This window comes from Varroa destructor, unplaced genomic scaffold, assembly GCF_002443255.2.
Source record: "Varroa destructor unplaced genomic scaffold, Vdes_3.0 BEIS01000005.1, whole genome shotgun sequence".
In the NCBI taxonomy this organism is placed as follows: Eukaryota; Metazoa; Arthropoda; class Arachnida; order Mesostigmata; family Varroidae; genus Varroa; species Varroa destructor.
In genome coordinates, this window is record NW_019211458.1 from 28,905,034 (window position 1) to 28,925,367 (window position 20,334).

General features: G+C 42.8%; 2 protein-coding genes across 17 annotated transcripts in view; both read left to right on the top strand.

Moving 5' to 3' along the window:
- The window catches only part of LOC147755505 (uncharacterized), an 85,704-nt gene extending 79,493 nt beyond the window's left edge, over positions 1-6,211 (top strand). For 6 of the 13 annotated variants that reach the window (XR_015328611.1, XR_015328618.1, XR_015328615.1 and 3 more), the window contains one exon: positions 5,462-5,602. Coding sequence is in view for 6 of the 13 variants with exons in the window: in XM_086990401.1 (XP_086846527.1) it covers positions 5,462-5,583; positions 6,070-6,203 (256 nt within the window). In the remaining 7 variants the exon portion in view is untranslated. Of the gene's footprint in view, positions 1-5,461; positions 5,603-6,069 lie in introns of those variants that run through there. The other 7 variants (XM_086990401.1, XM_086990402.1, XM_086990400.1 and 4 more) reach the window with 3 other exon arrangements.
- The window catches only part of LOC111251024 (steroid hormone receptor ERR1-like), a 46,286-nt gene continuing 31,591 nt past the window's right edge, over positions 5,640-20,334 (top strand). For 2 of the 4 annotated variants that reach the window (XM_086990397.1, XM_086990398.1), the window contains exon 1: positions 5,640-7,203. In XM_086990397.1, coding sequence (XP_086846523.1) covers positions 7,030-7,203 — 174 coding nt within the window. In that variant the 5' untranslated portion in view covers positions 5,640-7,029. The remainder of the gene's footprint in view (positions 7,204-20,334) is intronic. The other 2 variants (XM_022807184.2, XM_086990395.1) reach the window with 2 other exon arrangements.

The following is a 20,334-nucleotide window of genomic DNA, read 5'->3' on the forward strand; positions in this document are numbered from 1 at the left end:
TGGTATCGGGATTGGTCTTGCCGATGACAAAAGACATAAATACGATAGGACAGAGAATACTGCGCGGGAGCAAATCCTAGACGATAGCAGAACCGAGCTACCTCTATATTATGACAGTTTCCCTTCATAGAATAACAGGCGACATATCAGGACAAAGGTGCCATGGGCAAATAATTGGCAAACCAAAGACCTCGGGATAAACTGGATAAAGTGGGAAAAATAGAACAACTGAGATCAACAGAAAATATTGGTTTGGAATTGGAGCGCGTACTGTCAACACGTACATTGTCCTGTGACCGCATCTATTGTTACAAATGGTGATGTAATTCCAAATGTATCCATCGGTTGCGTAGCGCTTTTATAAATAACTGGCCCGGCGGTTGTAAAAACGACAGAGAATGCAGGGAGTTAGCGTGTAACTTTACCAGACGCCAGCCGTTAGCCACAAACCATTTTCGGTCGGCCGTGAAAAACTTTCTATTTTTATATTTCGTTCACAAAGTCTCGCTTACTCCAAAATACGGCAATACGAAATGTGACAACGCAAAAAGGGAACAGATCCACCGCGGTAAAGTCGAACTGCGACGCTGTGAAGTCTAAACGATCTACCTTTGCATCGCGCTACGCGGCCAGCGCATTAGTGACATGTTTCAGCCAATGTCGAAGTTCTGATATTCGCGCCCCCTGAAAAATGCGCGTTGGCGCGAAAAGGGTATGAAGATAAGCGCAAGTTGTACGTTTAAGGTCGTTGGAACACCTCCAAAATGGGCAAACCAGATGCATTTTGCCTCCGGAATTATATTCGCTAAACCTTCTTTCGCGCACCTTTTACTGTACCCCGCCTCAACAGCTGGTTGGTCGCAGGGCTGTTGTTTCTCTGATACTCTAGGCAACCACGGCAATCGCCTACTATCGAATGAGAATTCATTTCTATTCGACTTACTGCTACAACCTACTGGGGTCCTGCAGCAGTGAAGCTCTGTAAACCACTTTTTGTTGGCCTCATACTGCCAGGGGCTTTTCTTTCTTCATGTTGGGGTTTGAAGTGTTCTAACTGTGCGATGCGGTACCGCCGTTTGGTTCCAATAGATAGATTGGCTTTGCCAAATCAAATGGAGAGATTAAGTTGAGCTGTTGTCGTGTTGTGCTTTAGCCGGCAGAGACAGTGGGGCCTCATTGGTCCTGCCCGTTTCATATGACCGCACCGAGAGCAATCTGGTATTTTGAAACGTTTGAAATGACGTTTGCTCTTAGGAAGGCGTGTTTTTTGTCCAATCTAGCGTCTGGGTTGTGTCTCTTGAATTGTTGTCGTGATAAGTAGTGCGAAATAGGACACAGACAGGCCAGGGACGAATGTACATTTCTGATGGTGGAAAGTACTAGATTTATGACATATATATGTAATATAAAATTAAAAAAGACATGTATACTGATTACTTCTTCCCGCTGACAGACTAATAGAATACAATATGTAATGCAAACGTAACATGCGTTCCTGTGTAATGTACGTATTTGTCAGGTGTCGTAGCCTGTAGAATTGAGAAAACAGGTGGCATTTACTGGTATGGTTTTTTAAGAAGCAATTACGTCAGAGGAAGTGAATAATTAGTATTGAACGGTTGAGATGAATATAAACAACAACTTCGTAGCATTATATAAACAAGTGTAAAGTTTTGTAGGTGATACGGTGCCTAGAATTAAAATAGGCCTGTTATTACTGATCAATATTACATATATGCAGTTCTGCTGCACTACCTGCTTTTACATAACAAAACAAAGGCAATTACACATGAGGAAGCGGGACCTTTCTTCATCGATTTCACGCTTGCTACACCAACTGGCGTTCATGATCTGGCCATCGTGCTCGTAAACAGAAAATAATTTAACTTAACCGCATGATCCGTATTGCGTTGCCTTACGTAAAAGTCTCCGGTGCTTATGTTCTGTGTGTTATGTTTCTCATGGAGAATGGGACAAAGTCTGTCAAGGACGCGGCCAGCCAGGAGCCTATTTTTCGTATTTCCAGGATCATATCCCAACCGGCCCTCCTTCGAGTCAACAGCCGGTCCAGTGCCCGGAATACCTCGAGCCACTGAGTACATTCATCTCCTTTCTGCCTTTGTGTTATACTCTAGCCGACGATTCCCAGTTCAAGTCTGGGAAGTAATCGTTGCTTGCTGGGATCTTCAATCCCAAATATCCTTACTCCGGCTAAGTCTCGCTGAAAGCATTTCGAAAGGTAAGTCAATTGGGTGAAAACGGATAAATGAACTTGGACGACATTACGGCGAAAATTGCCGTCGCATCAAAAGCGGCTTTTGCCGCAGTTGTACTGGCAGCGCTTCTACGGAAATAGTGACGGTCCCCCTTCGGGACACTGGCAAATCTGAGGGGATCCCGATTTAATACTCGTAGATTTACAGAATATACGGCAATTATAGCACTATTAGTGATAATATTGAAATAGTATATCAGGCAATTTGCTTTGGGTGTCTGAACTTCTGTGAACTGTAGCACTGATAGTGGCAGATGCGGAATGTATCTGGCTGTTGGCTGAGAAGGTGGCAACGGCCACGAGATTGGTTTGGCAATGGGAGCCTAAACTAGGGTCGTGTTGAAGGTGCTCAATGAGCCATATACAGCATGGATGTTGCTTGTCAACTAATTTTAGCTAGCGTTGTACAGCGCATATAAAAGAAACGAATTACGCACCGTTCCTTGAACTGACCTAGACCTAGTGTGCTGGACTTATTCTCTGTCTGAACCGATTCCTAGGCAAGGTCATGAATCCGCTTGTGTCTATCTGCTTATCTACGGTTACTGATAGGAATGGTGCTGCTTGTATTCTCATTTGAAACGGATACATTTTTATTTACGGACAATTTATAGATGTGTTGCAGATGTATACCTTACATATATGTAATATGATTGGTAATTGCTATAAATGGCTATATAGATAGCACTGCATTAGCTGAACATGCGCTTGTCATTCAATTGGTTGGTTGATATTTAAACCTGAAATTTATTTTTACCGCATTATGTTTACCGCATATATATCGCACAAATGTGGGTCGTAAAATTGTCTTATGATATCCTCCCCAATTTAGCGGTACGGCAATATCCGAAAGTAATGGGCAATGCGGCCCATGTGCATACACATGTAAATACTACGGTAATAGCTAACGTGCCGTAAGAGCTGGAGATGACTAAGAACAGTAAAGCCTTAGATAATTACTTGACCAGCCTTCTCATTATCTATTGACATAAGTATCAGCACAAATCGAACCTCCAGCTGTTCGCTTTCTCCCTTCGCCTGCCTCCCCTTGACCGAGTCGTATGTATCGTACCTGCTGTTACGAGTATTAGCAGTACTACGGGACGAAGTGTTAGAAGAGATTTTGGCTGTCTCGCTACCGAGTAAATGAGGAGGGTTGCTTAGCAATGTACGCTGAATCATATGCTAGCAGGAACCGCACTGGCAGCAACAAGGAAAAGCTTATCACACTTATCAACAACGACGACCGACTGTATTGTTTAACCCGTTGATGAGTCGTCCGTGGGTGAAATCATTGGGGGTAAAAGCATCCCAGCGCAACGTCGACTGCGGAAATCGGCTGTAATTTATTGCCCCGTTGTTGCTCTGACAGTGCATCTTGGAGCGATAGCTGAGTTAATTATCTGAAAATTACCTGATTCAGTAATTTTCATTCGCATGACAATGCTAAATGTTTACGTACAACTTTTTCGTAGGAAATTTAGCGTGTATAGCATTTTGCATTGTTAGAAAAAAGACGGTGTATGGAAGGTGCTTGCTGGGTTTTCAGTGTTGTACGATCGCGTGGGGTACTGAAACTTTATTTGAGCTGAACCTAATTAAGACAGATGGCAGCAATGGGAAAAAGACGGAAATTTCATAAGCGGATTCAAAAAAAGATCACAAATGTCGGATCCTCTTTTGGGCTGTTTCCAAGATCACAAACTGCGCGATATGTTGATAATTATCAGCAACATTTTGCCGACAACTACCCCAGTTGTCATCCAGTAGGCGTCATGAACGCCTTTGTCATCATTTGTGGATGTTTGTTTTTGCTATTACTCAAAGATAAAGTGAAATAATATATAACAAATGTGAAATTTACAGAATCCTTTATCTTAATGATAGAATAAATGCTGGGTAACCAAAGTATTTTACATTGTCAATCAGAAATTGGGTCTGTTCGTGTGAAATACACAAATGTTATTTACATCGTATCGATAAGTGATAGACAGTCGCACCGAGCTGACACTTACTCGTTGAAAACAGAGTACGTTACCAGAAGATTTAGAAGTATTTAAGTGTAAGCCCCTAAAAGTAAATAAAGCCATGTGCGTACATAAATCATAATTATCCCTATAGCTGCTCCCACAGCCCAGGAATCGCTGACTGAGAGATTAATTGCTGTTGCATAGTAGTATGGCCGTGCAGATAAGTCGAGCAAGATCCTCCTCGATTACATCCCTGATGGAAATAAGTCGATACGATGCGTAAGAAAAGAGAGAATACCAGAGACTTGATCACGTAGAAATTAAAGCTAAGAGTGCGATAACGGAAAGAGTCAAATAGGAACGAAAAAAATGCGCCCGATAGATGCGTGTGTGAAACAGGGAGAGAAGAAGGAAATAAACATAACAAAAAAGGCGATCTCGTAGATGTCGGTTGCCTTGCCTATTTCAAGCGGTAAGATCAGTAGTGTACGTCGCTGCGAACCCAGGTAACGTGAATATGGCCACTGTGGTGGCCATATGATGGTAGCAAGGCCGTCCTCTTCTCCTGTGTGAAGTCTCGCTATGGGCAAATATAGGACAGAGCTCGTAGAATAGCCGTTGGGGTTCGTCCCACAGCAAGTTGCGCATATGGGAGCCTAGCCACCACTGAAAACCATGGTGACTTCTGCCAGAGGCTGGATCCCATAGCAATTGTAGAGCTGCCGTAGTCAGCATTTAGCGACTACGGCGATCCCGAGTTCTCATTTCGCATCTGCTGCTTATGGCCCATTTAGTGCCGCAGCGAAAATTGCCAAAAGTGACCACAGCTGTGCGGGCCAAAAATAAATGATGCTTATATGAAAGGGAGAGATCAAAGTGTCGTAATGGGGCTGACGCCTGCATGCAAGCATGCCCGTAACACTACACAGCTGCGTCGCACACGTTCATGAGATGCGAGACCTTATGTGAAACAACGGGTTGACTGGACGCTGAATTGAGGCATAGCGCTGAAAACTTAGTAGGTTGCAAAGCAAGTAAGTTGTCATTAGGCGCCCCGTGACTTTTGTTATACAGTTCTTTAAGTACAGCAATAAGTTGAACAGAGTAAACGTCCGTCTATGTAAAGCCGCTGGTACCATGACAGAAAAGGAAATGTTGTGCTGACCTTCTCTAATGAACTGTGAATGTTTATAGCTTTGTTCTCTGTTCATTTCAGCTTTATCCCAATTCCCATCCGCAGACCTATTGAACTCCGTCGATGTCCTTCGTCAATACCCATGACTAGCGTCTCACGTCCCGCTGAGCACCGGGGACATCGGAACCACGGCAAGAAGAGCAGTAAGCAGATGCCAAAAGAAAAAAACAACCAATTACGTCAAGAATTAAATTACTAAACTGCACCGTAATACATCATTAGCAATATTATCGACAATATCAACTGACGTTCATGTCCGTATTCACAGAGCGTAAGCAGAAACGAGTATCGTAGTATTCAAGCTTGTGAAGATTCAAAATTCAACTCCTATCAGAGCTATACCAACGAAAATCACTAGCAAGCGAACAAAATCTCGAAAATAGCTATTTGACCAGATAAATTGAGCCAACATAGCATTACTCATCTCAGCACGCAACCACTTGATTATTAGAAAAAGTAACAAATCGGCACGACCCATTATCGTAATCAGTGTTAGATGATAACAGCAGCAGCAACAGTAACACCATCATAAACATCAGCAATGTCACAATCGCTCTCGCAGGCATCATCGCTAGGTCGGGGCTAATCCTTTATCTCGTAACGATTTTCTTCGTATAATTACTTCATAGCCATCGTCGAGCCGATAGCCCGGCCAAACGTCAACACTCCAAGCGTAGACAATCATCGTTGTGCATTTCCATACGGGCTCACAGTGAGACGTCTTCATTTTCGTCTGTTACGTGACAACGGGTACAAGCAATAAAACAGCAATAGCATCGCACCGAACCATCATCGTTGGCGCCGATTGCGGCTTAATCGTTCTTCAAGTGGTTCCTTTTTAACCGTGCCTGTCGTTCAACTACGTCGAGCACCGACGTAACAACAATACCTTCACGTTGTGTCGGCGTGATTCCAGCAACCGTGCAAGCTTTTCGATTCGAATGCGATAACACGTGACAAATAGAGGCCGGTGTCTCGAAAGAAAGTGGGACCAGTTGAAGATGGCTGCAGGAAGGACAAGGATCATACCGACGCAACTTCCCTAAGCGGCGCTGTGAGGGCGTCCCGTCGGCCGAATCCCGTCGTGGGAGCGGGGTAGGACCAGAACGGGCCGCGCGCGGTGCTCAACATCAACATTTTGTTCGAAGGATTTTCAAAACATCACCAGCCAAAGCGGACTCGTTGCAACACAGAGTAATATGCGACTTGCATCTGTCGTTGTATATCTGACAGTGAGATCTCAACGACGCAAAAAGGCCAGAGGAAGAGAATACAACGACGTTGACGGATAACTGTATAACACATACGGGAATACTAGACCAAGAGGATGAAAGAGACAACGTCTGATAGAAGAAAATTGCACCAGACATAAGGGGAACCTGAGACTGAGAGCAAGGAAAAGGTCAGAGCGCTAAAGGAGTCAATTAAGTTGGACGGAAAAAGCTGACATAAACATTGCAAAATTGAAAACCATTAAAAAAAGATAAGAGGACAATTAAATCATATAAATAACAACACATCATCCATTATTATCCAGCGATTAATAATAGTTTCTACGATAAAAGGCACAGTGACATCTGTTCATCAGCATGCTGCATCACATGATCAAACGGGAGGATTCGAACTCTTCAATCGGGTCCTCCTCCACACCTCCGCCAATGCTGTCGGCGTACTCAGAAGCCGCAACGGCGCTGTACAACAATGTCGTCAAGAGGTCCATCTCGCCCAATCAGGAAGAGCACATGAGCTTCATCAGCGAATTCGTAAGTTGGCTTCTGTATTTGGTAGGCATTAAAATTTGATAACAAGCACGTTCTTCGATTCGTCTGTAGCATTAAGGGATTTTCAGATAAAAAAAAAACACGAAACATTACAATGACGATTTTCAATATGGCAAATATTCTGTATGTTTTAGTTAGTTAGCTACACAAAGTGCTAAATAGTGATTCGCCTTTAGTGAATATGATTTGAAATTTTTGGAGATATCGAAACATCAATTACTTTGTCGACGTAGCAAGATAAGATTCGCCCCTCATTTCTAGTCTCTCGAGATGCCTCTTATCTGGAGCGTGTGCCCTTGCGATAGTTCAGGAGTATCGCGTTTGGCGATTAATTAATCCAAAGGACGCTTCTTTTTCGAGAGAGAAAAGATCCTGAGCGGAGTAATATTTTACTTCATCAGTAAAAATCCGAGTAATAAAAAGGGCGTGAAGATGGTAATCTTGTCTTATGCTCGGTGCCGCCAAATTGCTTCTCTTAAACCCCAGACTTTGATACGTTCTTGGAGCAATGCTAAAACCGCGCTATAGAAAGAACAGCTGAGAAAAGAGCTTCGGTTAGTTATGAAAGAAGTTTTGGCCAGTATGCGTGCGTTGCATTCACGACGTACGACGTTAGCTCAGAGCGAACCAAATGTTATTTACCGAACTAGATCATCTGTCGTGATGAATGTACCATTTCAAGTGCCGTTCTTTGCCTATATAAGGTCATAATCTCGCGAGTGCTCTTTTAGTTTAGTTCACGTGAGCGCTTCCATGATATTCGACAATATTCATGCGGTCAAATGTAGCTGAAGAGCTAACAACACGATGGCTATTATCTATTATTCAATCACTGAGGAAAGACCTCATTCTAAGTAGAGCAAGTCGTCAAAACGCTGATGAGAGCTGCGTGTACGCACTCGACGAGCACGTGGCGTACACGAGACTGATAGACTCTCCTTTCCCCTGCATCTGTATTGTGCCACCGTGTCACAGTGAAGGCATAACACGCACATGAAGACGGAGCGACATGTACCTACCATCTACAAGAGCGGGTGTCGAAACAATGACCCGTTTAGCCTAGCCTCCCCGCACCCGCTAACGTCTTACCTTCGCTTCAGTCCTTCCCCGTCGCGTCGACTAAGGAGTTATGGAAAGATGATGCTAACGGGATACATTGTTGTGCCGAATGGACGTGCCTCACAATCACTACGTATGGCCCGTCCATATTGCCTGCGAGGCTTCTCAGGAATCACCAGTGCCTTGACGACATAATACTACCTTGACCCTTCCTCCAATACACTGAAGCATTCGTGTGAATGCCGCCTACTTCGATTTACGACTATATTGGGACAGTGGTTGGGACAGTAACGCGTCCTTGTAGACCGCGTAATCGCACTTGCTTCGTCCAATAGCTAAGGTGTGGGGCAGTTTCATAAAAATAACAAAACAGCTAAAGCACAAGAAGAGGATAAAGTTGTCAATGCCTTTGTGAGAAACTGCAGAATTTAGGACAGGCTATACAGGACGGTAAGACGGCCTGATATGGGGAATTGTTTCGATGGTCGGTTGGCAGGAACGTTGTCGGAGAGCAGAAGGGGTCATAGACGGAGGAGACACGATGTAGGTAAATCAGCAGATTCATCCAGGTCCTTCAGCCGAGTCGACTACATATAGAGAAACAAACTAGCAAAGCGACCTGGATAGATACACGCACTGTTGGCGGTGGGATCACCTAACGACGAAATAGCTGACAGGGCGGAGTTTCTACGGTCCCAGTGGATCTTCCAAGGCCTAAGGAGTGAAAAGAAACAAAGCTTCAGCGATGAAGACTAAGAACGTAATGACGACGCAGCTGACAGATGGTGCGGGCAGTGGTTGTTGGGACACGTGTTATCGCTGCTGGAGAGGCATCTAGCCCGAAAGAACGTACATGTCGACGAAGTGTGCAGAAGACGAGAAGGGAGGCATCCTTCCTTTGTTCCTAACTAGCGCCAGTAATATTGCCTATCGGTGACACCAACGAATGACGAACAAAAAGAAGATAAAGGAAATGGAAGCAATAAGTTAGCGATTTACTACCGAGCAGAAGAAAAACGAACAGAGATTTCTCGTCAACATTTCGTCGATAACTATCCTAATGTGTCAATGAACGTCTTATTGTTGTAAATTAGCGATCCGAGTCTCTTTCCCTAGATAGGCCCTTACGAACTCAATGTAATTAAACACTCTCATATCGACTAGCTCGGCTTGATAAACCGTTGCATCATTTAGCCTTGAGATATTCTGTTCACGCTGCTTTGATTGGTGGGAGCCAAATAATGGTATTTTTTGAGAGACAAACAACGTTGGGTATGGCTAATGGGTTTTGCCAACCTTACTTTTCAAGATTAGATTAAATGTCCATCCACTAGTCAGTGGAACGGGCCGTCGAGTGTTGGAAGTAAAGGATCTAAAAGACCGAAATAACATGAGTAAGGTGCGCACGTCTGCTATTGGGGGCGATAATGACCCTGCCTTCTTCCAGTGGCTGTCTTGATCATTCTTTTTACTCCTATTTGGTTGTTTTCTGGCAATTGACCACTGAGAGATATGTGATTCGAACCCGAAGAAGGGAGGCAGAAATCGACGGGATGGGCGATTCGATAAAACGGACGCCTGCACGAATCCAATGAAGACGATGAGGACTATTATAGTTCTAGCGAAATATTTTGCCTTCTTGCACACAACCTCTTATTTTGGTTTCATTCATCATATGACATGTGTCATGTCTGTCTGTAGCGATAATCCATGAAGCTAAATGCTGACTCTCTACGATAGTTAACATAAGCCATCTTGCTGCGGTGGCAGGCGCCATCTGAACCATACCTCTGCCGCTCTTTAGCAAAGGGAAAAGGAAATTGGATCATGATCATTTTATCCATTGAACCGGCAGTCACAACAACGATTTGGGGTACTACATTGAATGTTTTACACGCCAAACTCACGCTGCATCTAGTACTTAGCCTCAGCGCAGGTGAGGGACGTCATCACTTTTGCGTCGGGTCTGTCTCGCGATCTGCATTGAAGATTCGTAAAAAAAAGCCGACTGAAAGCAAATGCTACGAAAAGACCTTCAAGCCACCTCAGAACCTTATTTTTGATTCCATTAGCATGCTAGCAACGATGGCTGCTAGTGCTGGCCATAGGTCCACCACTGCAACAAGCTGGTCTGGGCAAAACTCTTTTTGCCTAATTCCTATCGAGAGCTCGGTTTTACCATTGTCTTCGAGGGCCCGCTAGGATCATTCTGATATAATAACGTCAGGTATTTGAATCGTTCGGTTTTGCTCGATTTATGTTGCAGTCTGCCACGTTCTCCTAATCTGTAGCCAATAATGAACAAGTGATTTGATGGGCAGCTGGTTCTTCCCTAAAGCGATACGTGGGTTCATGGAAGATAAAGACTGAGAGCAAGTCACGTTAAACGTAGAAAGCTTACTCCAATCAGATGGCTCTAAGGGAATTGATAGCACTTTAAACGAAATGATCTGTCAGTTATTTTGATTGTGTTGCAAGATTACGATATGCTTCGTTTAAAAAATTCGAAACATCAAGTGTAACTATATATGAAGACAATCTATTGTTGCTATATGGTATATAGTACTGCTGTATATATATAGAACCTACTTTTCTAGTATTTTAACGGATATGATTTGAAATTTGAGGTGCCGGACGACTTCTGCCCCATGCTGTGTATGCATGTTTTATTGAAATTCTTATTGCAGACTATTGTGTACGATTCATCCTCCAAAGCAGATAATTAATTCTATAAAATTACGCTAGCTCTGCTTCTAGGCTAGACTACGACGTTTTTGCTGAGCGTAGCCAGCACCCAGCTATAAGGCATTTATGACCGTAGGCTACAACGGCCTTAAGCTGCTCGAAGGCATCCATTTCGCCGAGTATCATAGCCAGTAATTTACCGGCAACTTGTAGCAAGGTTTCAACATTAATATTTCTCACTTAATTAGTCAACACGCATATGTATGCTTATTATAGCATACGATATCAACGCTCGTCTAACGCTTTCTAGAGCTGGGCCATTCAAAAGTACGTGGAAAAAGTACTGCATGGCCTTCACACATCTATGGCTCACTACATCATTGTGGTCGAGACATTAAAATATTGTATTGGCGGGTCACATGGCATTCGGCTAGTCGTATTTGCAGCTAGTCGTATACAGCTGACGCTTATTAGCCTGTATAAAAAGTTGGAAGGAAGAAGCTACTGAGAGGCAAGGATAGATTGTTAGGTACAGGTACAGTACGTGGTACGAGTCTTCATGCGGGGCCTTGTGTTCGAGGCTTTTTGGAATATTAGAGCCTTGCAAAGGGTTCCATAAAATGTCGACAGGTGGACAGGGGCAGCGAATAAATGGTGACACGGTTTCATTCAATCCCAGCGCTGCTTGGCCGTTCTGAACGACACAGAACTTAGCGTCACTCACCAGTTCTACAAACGGGTAAATGCAGTTGTACTAGGGGGTGCCCCTTGCTTTCTGAACGTCGTTCCTATATAGGCAAACAGACGAGCAGGGTTCAATGTAACGAAGACAGGAAACGTGAAATCATTCGTGTGGACCATATATATGTGTACTACTATATACTATGTATAAGTCGATCAGCATGGTGGTAATTCTCGAAAGGGCATAACAATGCAAAGGAGGCTTTTTGATACAATATTTAGTTGACGATGAAGCATTGTCATCTGTCAAAGGTTCGCCAATTCCAAGTGTCGCTGAACATAACTTCTGTGTGTCAATATACTGTATTACTTTTGTATTGATATTGTAAAAAATTTCTCTCATAAGTTATATGGAATTCATGTCAAGTATATAAAGTTCATTGACACATTGCACAGGTCTAGAAGGGTGTCTGGGACGTGAAGCTGTATATCGTAATTATCCTGTTTATTATAACGAATAATAAAATAAATAAGAAAAACGTCTTTCAGGGGTTGATCAGATAAAGGATAACACACTGTTATGTATTCAAGTATTTCTCCTCACCAGTTCTGAGTGATTTTCCGAGACTATTATTCGTTGGGTCCCTTCAAAACATCATTCGCCCTAGGAGTATAAATCTTCTACTTCAAGTAGGGAAATAACGCCCCGAATGGTGGCTTATATTACATATGTAAAGTGTTTCATAAAAATCCTACAAAAAAATGTCCGTAATGCCCAATTGGTTCACGCATTTAACCCCATATTTAATTGGAAATCGCAATATACCGTCATGCGCACATCAAGCATACGTTAGCTGACCTATTCGACTTCATCTTCGTTTTCGGCAAAACGCTGTGAGCAGCAGCGTCTCGATATCAGGCTACTCTGCTTCAAATCGATAACGGCTTTTTGCTAGAAGCATTCGTTTATAACTTGCGAGCAAGTGTCTAGTTCCTAGCTGTCTGCAGCAGGGGCTGAAACAATAGATTCGGCCGATTACACAAAGTATTTAAGTTATTTGCACCCCGCCTGCGGGTTAGACTCACTTGGGCAAAGCCTATCAACTCAGACCCGTTTGTCTCAGAGATTAAACACTGGCTGGCAGGAGGGATTATAGATCGAGAAAGGTTATTAAAAACCAACCAGAGGGCGATGGGCCTATAAATAATCAGGTGTGGATTTCATGCGCCTCTGCGTCAGTTGGCACAAGGCAAACAGTGCACAACACCACTGGTGGTACTAAAGAGACCCTTACAAAAGTACCTTCGCTAGAGAGAGCTCCTGTTGAGGGGTCCAACTTGTTTTAAGGTGGCTATTATTTTAGTTCAGTTTGGTGGTTCTTGCAGGCCACTCCGAAGAAAAAGTGGATAAGAGAGCCACGGCCAAATATCTCCCAACTGAGCTCTTCCATCTGATGCCAGCGTAGCTAGTTTTAACAGCAGTCCGGTTTTTAGTTGAGGTCTATTCAGTTAAGACCTCGATAAAGCTCCGAACGCCTCTAACAAGAACGCTTATTATAAACACGAAACCTTACCTTTTTTCGAGACACAATGAAGAGCAGAGCCAATTTTCTATGCACAGCGTTTTGAGCACCTTTCAAAACATTTACAAAGACAAATGACGCGCGGAGTTTGTGTTGTTCGTATTCATACCGCTTAACTTCGGCCTTACGAAAAGTGTACGGCAAATCCGAATTTCACATCATCCATTGATGGTCGTTCGTCCTCATTCTCTCGTTTCCTGCTTTCCGCTAACATACGGATGCTAGAAGGTACTCAGGTTATTCTCGTTTCTTTCTATCTGCTATCGATTCAGTAGTGTCGATACGGCTCTGAAAGACTTTTTTCTTTTTCTGACCGGAACTCTGGTCCAGCAACGCAGCGGTCGTGGGGCGTAATCACCTTCATCGCCCTTTGCGCGGAAGACGGCGCAGAAATTGCACCAGAGTGGGAGCAGAGATGGCAGATGAGAGTCAGACGTCCATGTATCTGCCTTTATATATTAGCTTCGATCGGCCGAAGTTTTAGAAAAGCTGTTGTTATCTGTCGTTCGACGGCAGGAAATGGAACTGGAGACGGAGGCGTGCCTTTCCTGGTGAGGTTTGTATTAGTGGGAAAATTTGCTAAACAAACGCTTGTAAAAGCTCCGTCCGTCCAGCGGTTCGTCAGTGCGGCACCCCTTTTTTAAGTAACTGGTCGACCTTCGGCATTCACCGACAAAGTCATGGCTGCCGTTTTAGCCAAAAGACCAGCATTAGCTCGTGTCGTTCGACGCTGTCTCATTGACGTCCAGCTTCCTATCTGAATTCCGTTCTTATACCTTTGCGTCGATGACGACGATGGCAGTGGCGTCAAAATCTGTGTAGCTCGCATTCTTCGTTTAGCTCAAGATGCGTTCATGAGGATGAAGGGACTGGCTAAAACCGGCATTATGCATTCTTGTGTGTAGCTCAGTTTCTTAGCGTGGCCACAGCCTTAGTAAACTAGTCGGTGGGTATGCGACGACGCTATGTTTACCGCATCGAACCTTGTTCATCAGCGAAGACAGCCAAGACCTTTAGTTCGTTGATTTGTCGGCCGTACATTGTGCGAGATGCTGGCGACAGACAGTCCATTGATTGACTTGTTCATCTTTTCGTATTCGTTGATTTGCTCCTAGGCCAAACTATGTGGCACTCTGTTGTAGATATGGGTGGACGAGATTGCGCTAGACCACGATTCCCCATCGACCACCGATTCCTTTCGCTGTCAAGTCTTATCAGCATTGAGTCCATGGCTTCCGGTCTTCGGCCGAACCTTCAAAGCTACCACCGCCGCCGAACTCGTGTCACTTTATTTAGCCCCGCACGAACGAACATCGTGTGGAGTCTGAACACGTAAAAGTCGACGGGTCAAAAGCTTACGGGGTGGGTCAGTTATCTCACACAACTTGGTCAATCAAGCGGATCGGCTGTGGGTGACAAATAACAGCGAAGGAGATAGCGAGTAAGCGAGCAGCGCTGGCGCTAGAACGTACAAACGTTAGAGGGACGGACAGGAATTCCTGTTAGAGTAACAGTCGGAACACAGAGGAAAAAGGAGATATGAAAACTTTTCCTGCGCGAATACCGCCGGACGCCGCGAACGACGTATGCTACTCCTGCTCCAAAGGACGCGAAGGCAACCTATTTCCTTTTCCGTTGATTCCTATCGTAGTTCATATCTATTTGCTTGCCCTTCTTTCTGTCGGTGTGGATTTTATCCCAAAACGTGCAGTCAGCGGATCCACAACGGTCACATAAAAATCTTTTTAAGAAATTGGCTCTCTTTAATCGGTCCTCATTTCTTTGCAGGTGTACGTGCACGGGTCGGTTGACTTACAGATAAACTTTTTTGCCCGTCGTGCACTTACCTAGACTCCTCGAACCTTGAATTCGACTGCTTCATAATTACACTGCTGTCACTTTAAAAAGATCATATACGAGTGTGTTATAAATTATGTTTGCAATAATTAAAGCGTTTTATATCGTGTCGAACGGAGAATAGATGTAACGCTAGTGGATTGGATCCAAGCTGACAACTTTAACGGAGTTGCACTGTTTTCTTTTTTATAAGCGTGTCCTATTCACAATGTGTCGTTTTATGTTTACATATCGTCATTCCTTAGTGAAACGTATGAAGATGGTCCTGTTCTACCTATTGATATTATGTATAAGACTCTATGGGTAACAGAAAATGCCTACCCATAATATTATACGAATTACAATTAGGAATTCGAAAGTAAAAGTTAACCGTTCCGCTATATAATTGTAAACACAACAAAAACATTCGTCAATACCAGCGTGCTTCTTCGGTTCAAAATGCAATGCGAGAACGCCATGAAATCCCATAACTCATTTCAATAGAGAAATAGAAATGCTCTCTATTGTAAAACTTCTAAAGGTATTATTCTACTACTAAAATCTATCGGAAACGTAACTGTACCCAGTACAGCTGAACTTCCCGTGCTTCTGCTATCTACGTACATGTTACATTATATCTATTTGATTCTACCCATGTCTTGAGACGATACGTTAGAACTGTATTAAACGTCGATCTATTTTTGGGCCTACAATGAGTTTATGGGGACTGCTGGTGATGTTGTCCCTGTTACTGTCGCAAATGTCTCAATTGGGGGCATACTGTACCATACATTCGGATGTAACCTCACTGATTGCCTCGAGTGGTTTTCCGCTGATCGGCCGCAAGTAAGCGTAGTAACGGTAAGTAGTGTGTGCCCAGCAGACACAGCACTAAACCATTCGTAACGCCAGCAGCGGCCGTCGCTTGGTACAGCACACTTCAGCCAGAGCCCAGCAGTGCACCAAGATAGTACAAGATTAGTTTGAACCAAAGAACTGATGGCTATTGAGCATACTTACTCAGCAGAGTAGTAATGGTGGTACGTTTATACTAATCAGGGTTGTCGAACTTGGCCGTCATGTCCACTCCTTCGGCAAGAGAACGCAAACTGAAACTGATCACTGTGACTGGAACCATTGTGTCTACTGCAAACTATTTGACGTGAAAAAACGGGATGCAGCGTCGGAAAACATTCAACGTCCAGGTGTTGTCTACTTTGGTTCTCTGCTAGTTGAGCAGTCAGATCGTAGGACTGTGCCGGCAGCGATGGCGGCCTGGAAGAAACTCGTTGTAGAGACGGGCAGCGATGTTCAAGTTAACAAACGTTGCTCTGTTTATCAAATTCTCTCATTAATAATAATTAGCATAGAGAGATTTGTTGGCTCCTATTATCGATGGCCGAGAGAATAGCAGCCTCGAGTCTCGGATCAATGAGTTTGTCCAAAGACGTAGTTGCTAGCTTCTGTCCGAACGATTCTCACATGTCTTCTTCGGACGACTACTACTGCCGACTGGCAGGGTAGTCAAGTCGAGTCACAAGGGAACAAGTAATATAAGACGCGAAGGGAGAATTCCCTAGTTTCTCTCTCTCATATTTTGGCTTAGCTTCTAAAAATTAGACTTTTTAAACTGTTGCTGCTACTAGAAGGAAGATTCGAAAAGAAGCCTACACTATCTTCGACTGATTCCGAATTCGTACAAAGAGTTGTTCGAAAATTAGATCAACCTATTTTCGTATAATAGAGATTTACGAAGGCATTTTGGGTTCTGGGTAAGTGATGGGAGTACTTTATTCCATACAAAGTGGTGTATAAATCAAGAAAGACCACAGAGTAAAGGAGTAACAAATACTAAAATATGATAATCGTAATAACTAATTTTCGTTACCTGTCGTCGCTATAAGTCCTCTAGTTATTCTCTCGTCGGAAATTAACCACTGGCTGTTATAGCATCCGATCCGTTTCGTCGTGTTGTCACCATCAGGTGGTTTGAGTATAGGTCGCTGCATCTGTCATCTAATCTTGCTTAAAGGCACCTCACTTATTTAGAACGGTCCTAACTCTTCTGCGACTTTGGCCGAATCAAGTTTCTTGTAGTAAAACGAATTTCCCGTCGTCTGGCACTAGTGGACGTGCTATGCGTTCGTTCGATGGATATATTTTTATATTCGTTAAAGAATTTCCTCGCCATTTCAGGCCAGAAATCCTTTAAGAGTTATGAAATGTTGAACAAATTATGAAGTTAATTACTATATAAATATGTATAATAGTGAAATTAAAAAGTCATTTCTTATTCAATTGATTGTAAAAGCATTTTAAATATCATGATTACAAAACAAAATTAGGAAAAACTTATTTTTCCTTCAGAAGGACTCAACAAAAAATTTGATTTGGTAATTATAGGGAAAGATGAGCCATTAATATTACTTTTACTAGCTCAATACTGTTTATTGAAATCGTGCTAGCTAAGCTAATTTCTCATGCAAAAAAAAGGAATATAAGCAGTCCCCCTTTGTCGGATGGGTTCGTCCGTCATTATTACTATTAACCCGTCATTCGGCATTCCCGTCCAAACGCAAACAGTGAACCCGAAGGTAAACAAATGTGCTTTCGTCTTCTTAAGAAAGTTAGTTAGCCGATTTTTGTTCAGGTGGTCGAGTAAATCCTCCTTTCCCACTACACTATCGATCCCCTCGTCTACCTCTTTTTGGGGTTGTCGGTTCAAAACTTTGTTTTGGCGCGATTTTGGCACAGGGTCGTCTGTTAACCGCTGGCCTACCTACTGCGCTAACAGTAGCTGAAGTTGAGTCTGCTGCAACTGCGCGTCGTTGTTTTTATTACCGAATTCACTTGAATGATTGCTTGTCTTCTACGTGAAGTCCATTTTAAGATTTCATCATTTTGATGCCTCGCTGTCTGTCAACGTAATCAGCGGTGCGCTGATGTGCTTCACTCCAATATCGTTTTGTGCCCATGTGTAATTACGTGCGAATCTGTATATACGTGTGTGCTTTGGCTTCATCTTAAGTTCTGTCGAACATGAAATTTCATGGATCTTTGAATTTCGGTCGCGTTCACTTTGTGTGCTTGAAGTAAAGTGGTAGAACAGCTGGACGAGAGACGTTCGCCCTTCTCTCAATAGTAAACTGGGCACAGTCATCGTCAAAACCATAAACTGAAGGTTTTATTGGATTACTGGATTTATGGTGGAAGCAGACCTCTGTTAGGAAGATAGCGCAGTAAGACGGGCTCTACAGCCGTAAACAACGCTCGCTAAGGAGTTATTCGAGTATTTAATACGATTCTGGTACGGACTGTATACAAGCTAGATAGCCCGAATCTGTGACTAAAATGCGGCCGCCTTTGTCACATATGGTAAGATCCCCAAATGAACAATTGCCGATAGGCACACGTTGTATCTTTTTTTTTCATACGTAATTAGTTTGAGCTTTATTAGGGCGTTTCTTTTCAGTCTGCATTCGATTTGAAGTAAGATAACCAATAGCAAGTCTCCGTATATCGTATAGAAAAGGTTTTATCTTATTGTATCAGCAAGGCAGCGCAGAAATTTGAATTACTAAACAACACATCTGTATTTCAAATATCCTGCATAGGAGTGATGTTTTTCCCACAATATTCGACCTATAACATCCATCTATTTGCCCTGACTATGAAGACCCGTTCCTGTACCCCAGCCATTGGCTCTCGTAGCAAAGAATTGGAATATTTGATCGTTAATCATATGTACTGCGTTGAAATACTATTATGTGCGATGCGAACAAAAGCTTTGGGTATTGTTGGCCGGTTTAAGTGCTGCCTGCGTCATCCAATTCAAAACAGAAGCGAGGACACCTTTGAATAGATTATTTATCAGTTTCTGTCTCGTTTATCGATGTCAATAGAAAGCAGGTTAATGCAGTAATGTCGTCTGCTAGACAAAGTTAAACCATTGCGAAACGCGAACACGCCTGGTACAATACAATGCCGCTGTATTGTAAAAAAAAAATAAGAATATGTAAGCCATATGAAAGAAACTAAACTTTCCTGTTCTTTCTTCTTAAATACGACTGATAATGAGGACGACACACGATTGAAATATAAGTAATCTGTTTTCAAGATATTGGTTGTAATCATTTTTCCAGCGTTTTTTTTTTTTATTCGAACCTTCAGTTCGGATCTAATTGAAATTGGTATCGGCGAAGCACTATCACCCTGCTCTAAAGGTGGTAGAAAAATTCACGATAGACTTTCATGTGGATACGGAACAGAGTTAGTAATTTGCAGAGCTGCTAAATGCTTCATATTAGATCTTGACCAATAACGAGCTTCTCCTAGGCAACTTGTCTCTGTCGCAATCAGGTTTTTGAGAGAGGAACTTGAAAAACCGTTCGAGACATTTGAAGCGCGTATTTCTATCCAAATTTCTACTACGATGTTACGAAGGTTGTCTTCATTTTCACTGTAACTTCGTTGTTCTTTAGGCGTTTAAGAATGGTATTTGTTGAAGCAAGTACCGTATTCGGTCTATGTACGTGTAAGGTGGTTACTGAACCCTTTTATTATTATTTTTTATTTCATATTTTATAGTTTATTATTATAATTATCCCTATTATTTGTAGCAGGACCGAATGGCTGTTCCCACTCTACATAGCATCTAAACGCTATTGTTGACTCTCTTACTTCCGTTACTGCGTTCGTGTTTCCGATTTGATACGCCGTTGGTGGATTTTGGGTCGTGCGCCTTTTTTTGCTAATTGTTGCGTTTTTTTTTTACTTGTTTGTCGTCTACCGTGAATCTGTCCTTCCATGAATTTTCCATAAGGCCTTGATTTTTCCTGTTCGCTTCGTCGTCTTTTTCCCTTCTTTTTCTTAGTTTTTGCGTTTGCATTGCGATTGTTACAGTGGTCTATTTTAATAGTTCTATATATATATATATATATACTAGTTTTAATGATATACATCGTAGCTCCGAACAAAGTGGCTTGTGAATGTATAGACGATGTCTGGAGAAGGGGGAGGCATCGATATGTTTCAAAGCCGACAGACAAATGTGCTGGGTGCATTTAAGTCGTAGAGAAAGCTTTTTGCATTCTTTCCCAGGCACGAGATTTTCAATGAAGTGTCATTTTCAAGGCAAGCTCACTTTGCAAGGTGTATCACAGTCTGTTCTGTCGTTTTCGAGATTATCGAGAGTTCATATAATAGCTTAACATCGTTTTATCATACCTGTTCGCGAACTTCAGTGGAGACAATGTATTTCACAACTGAG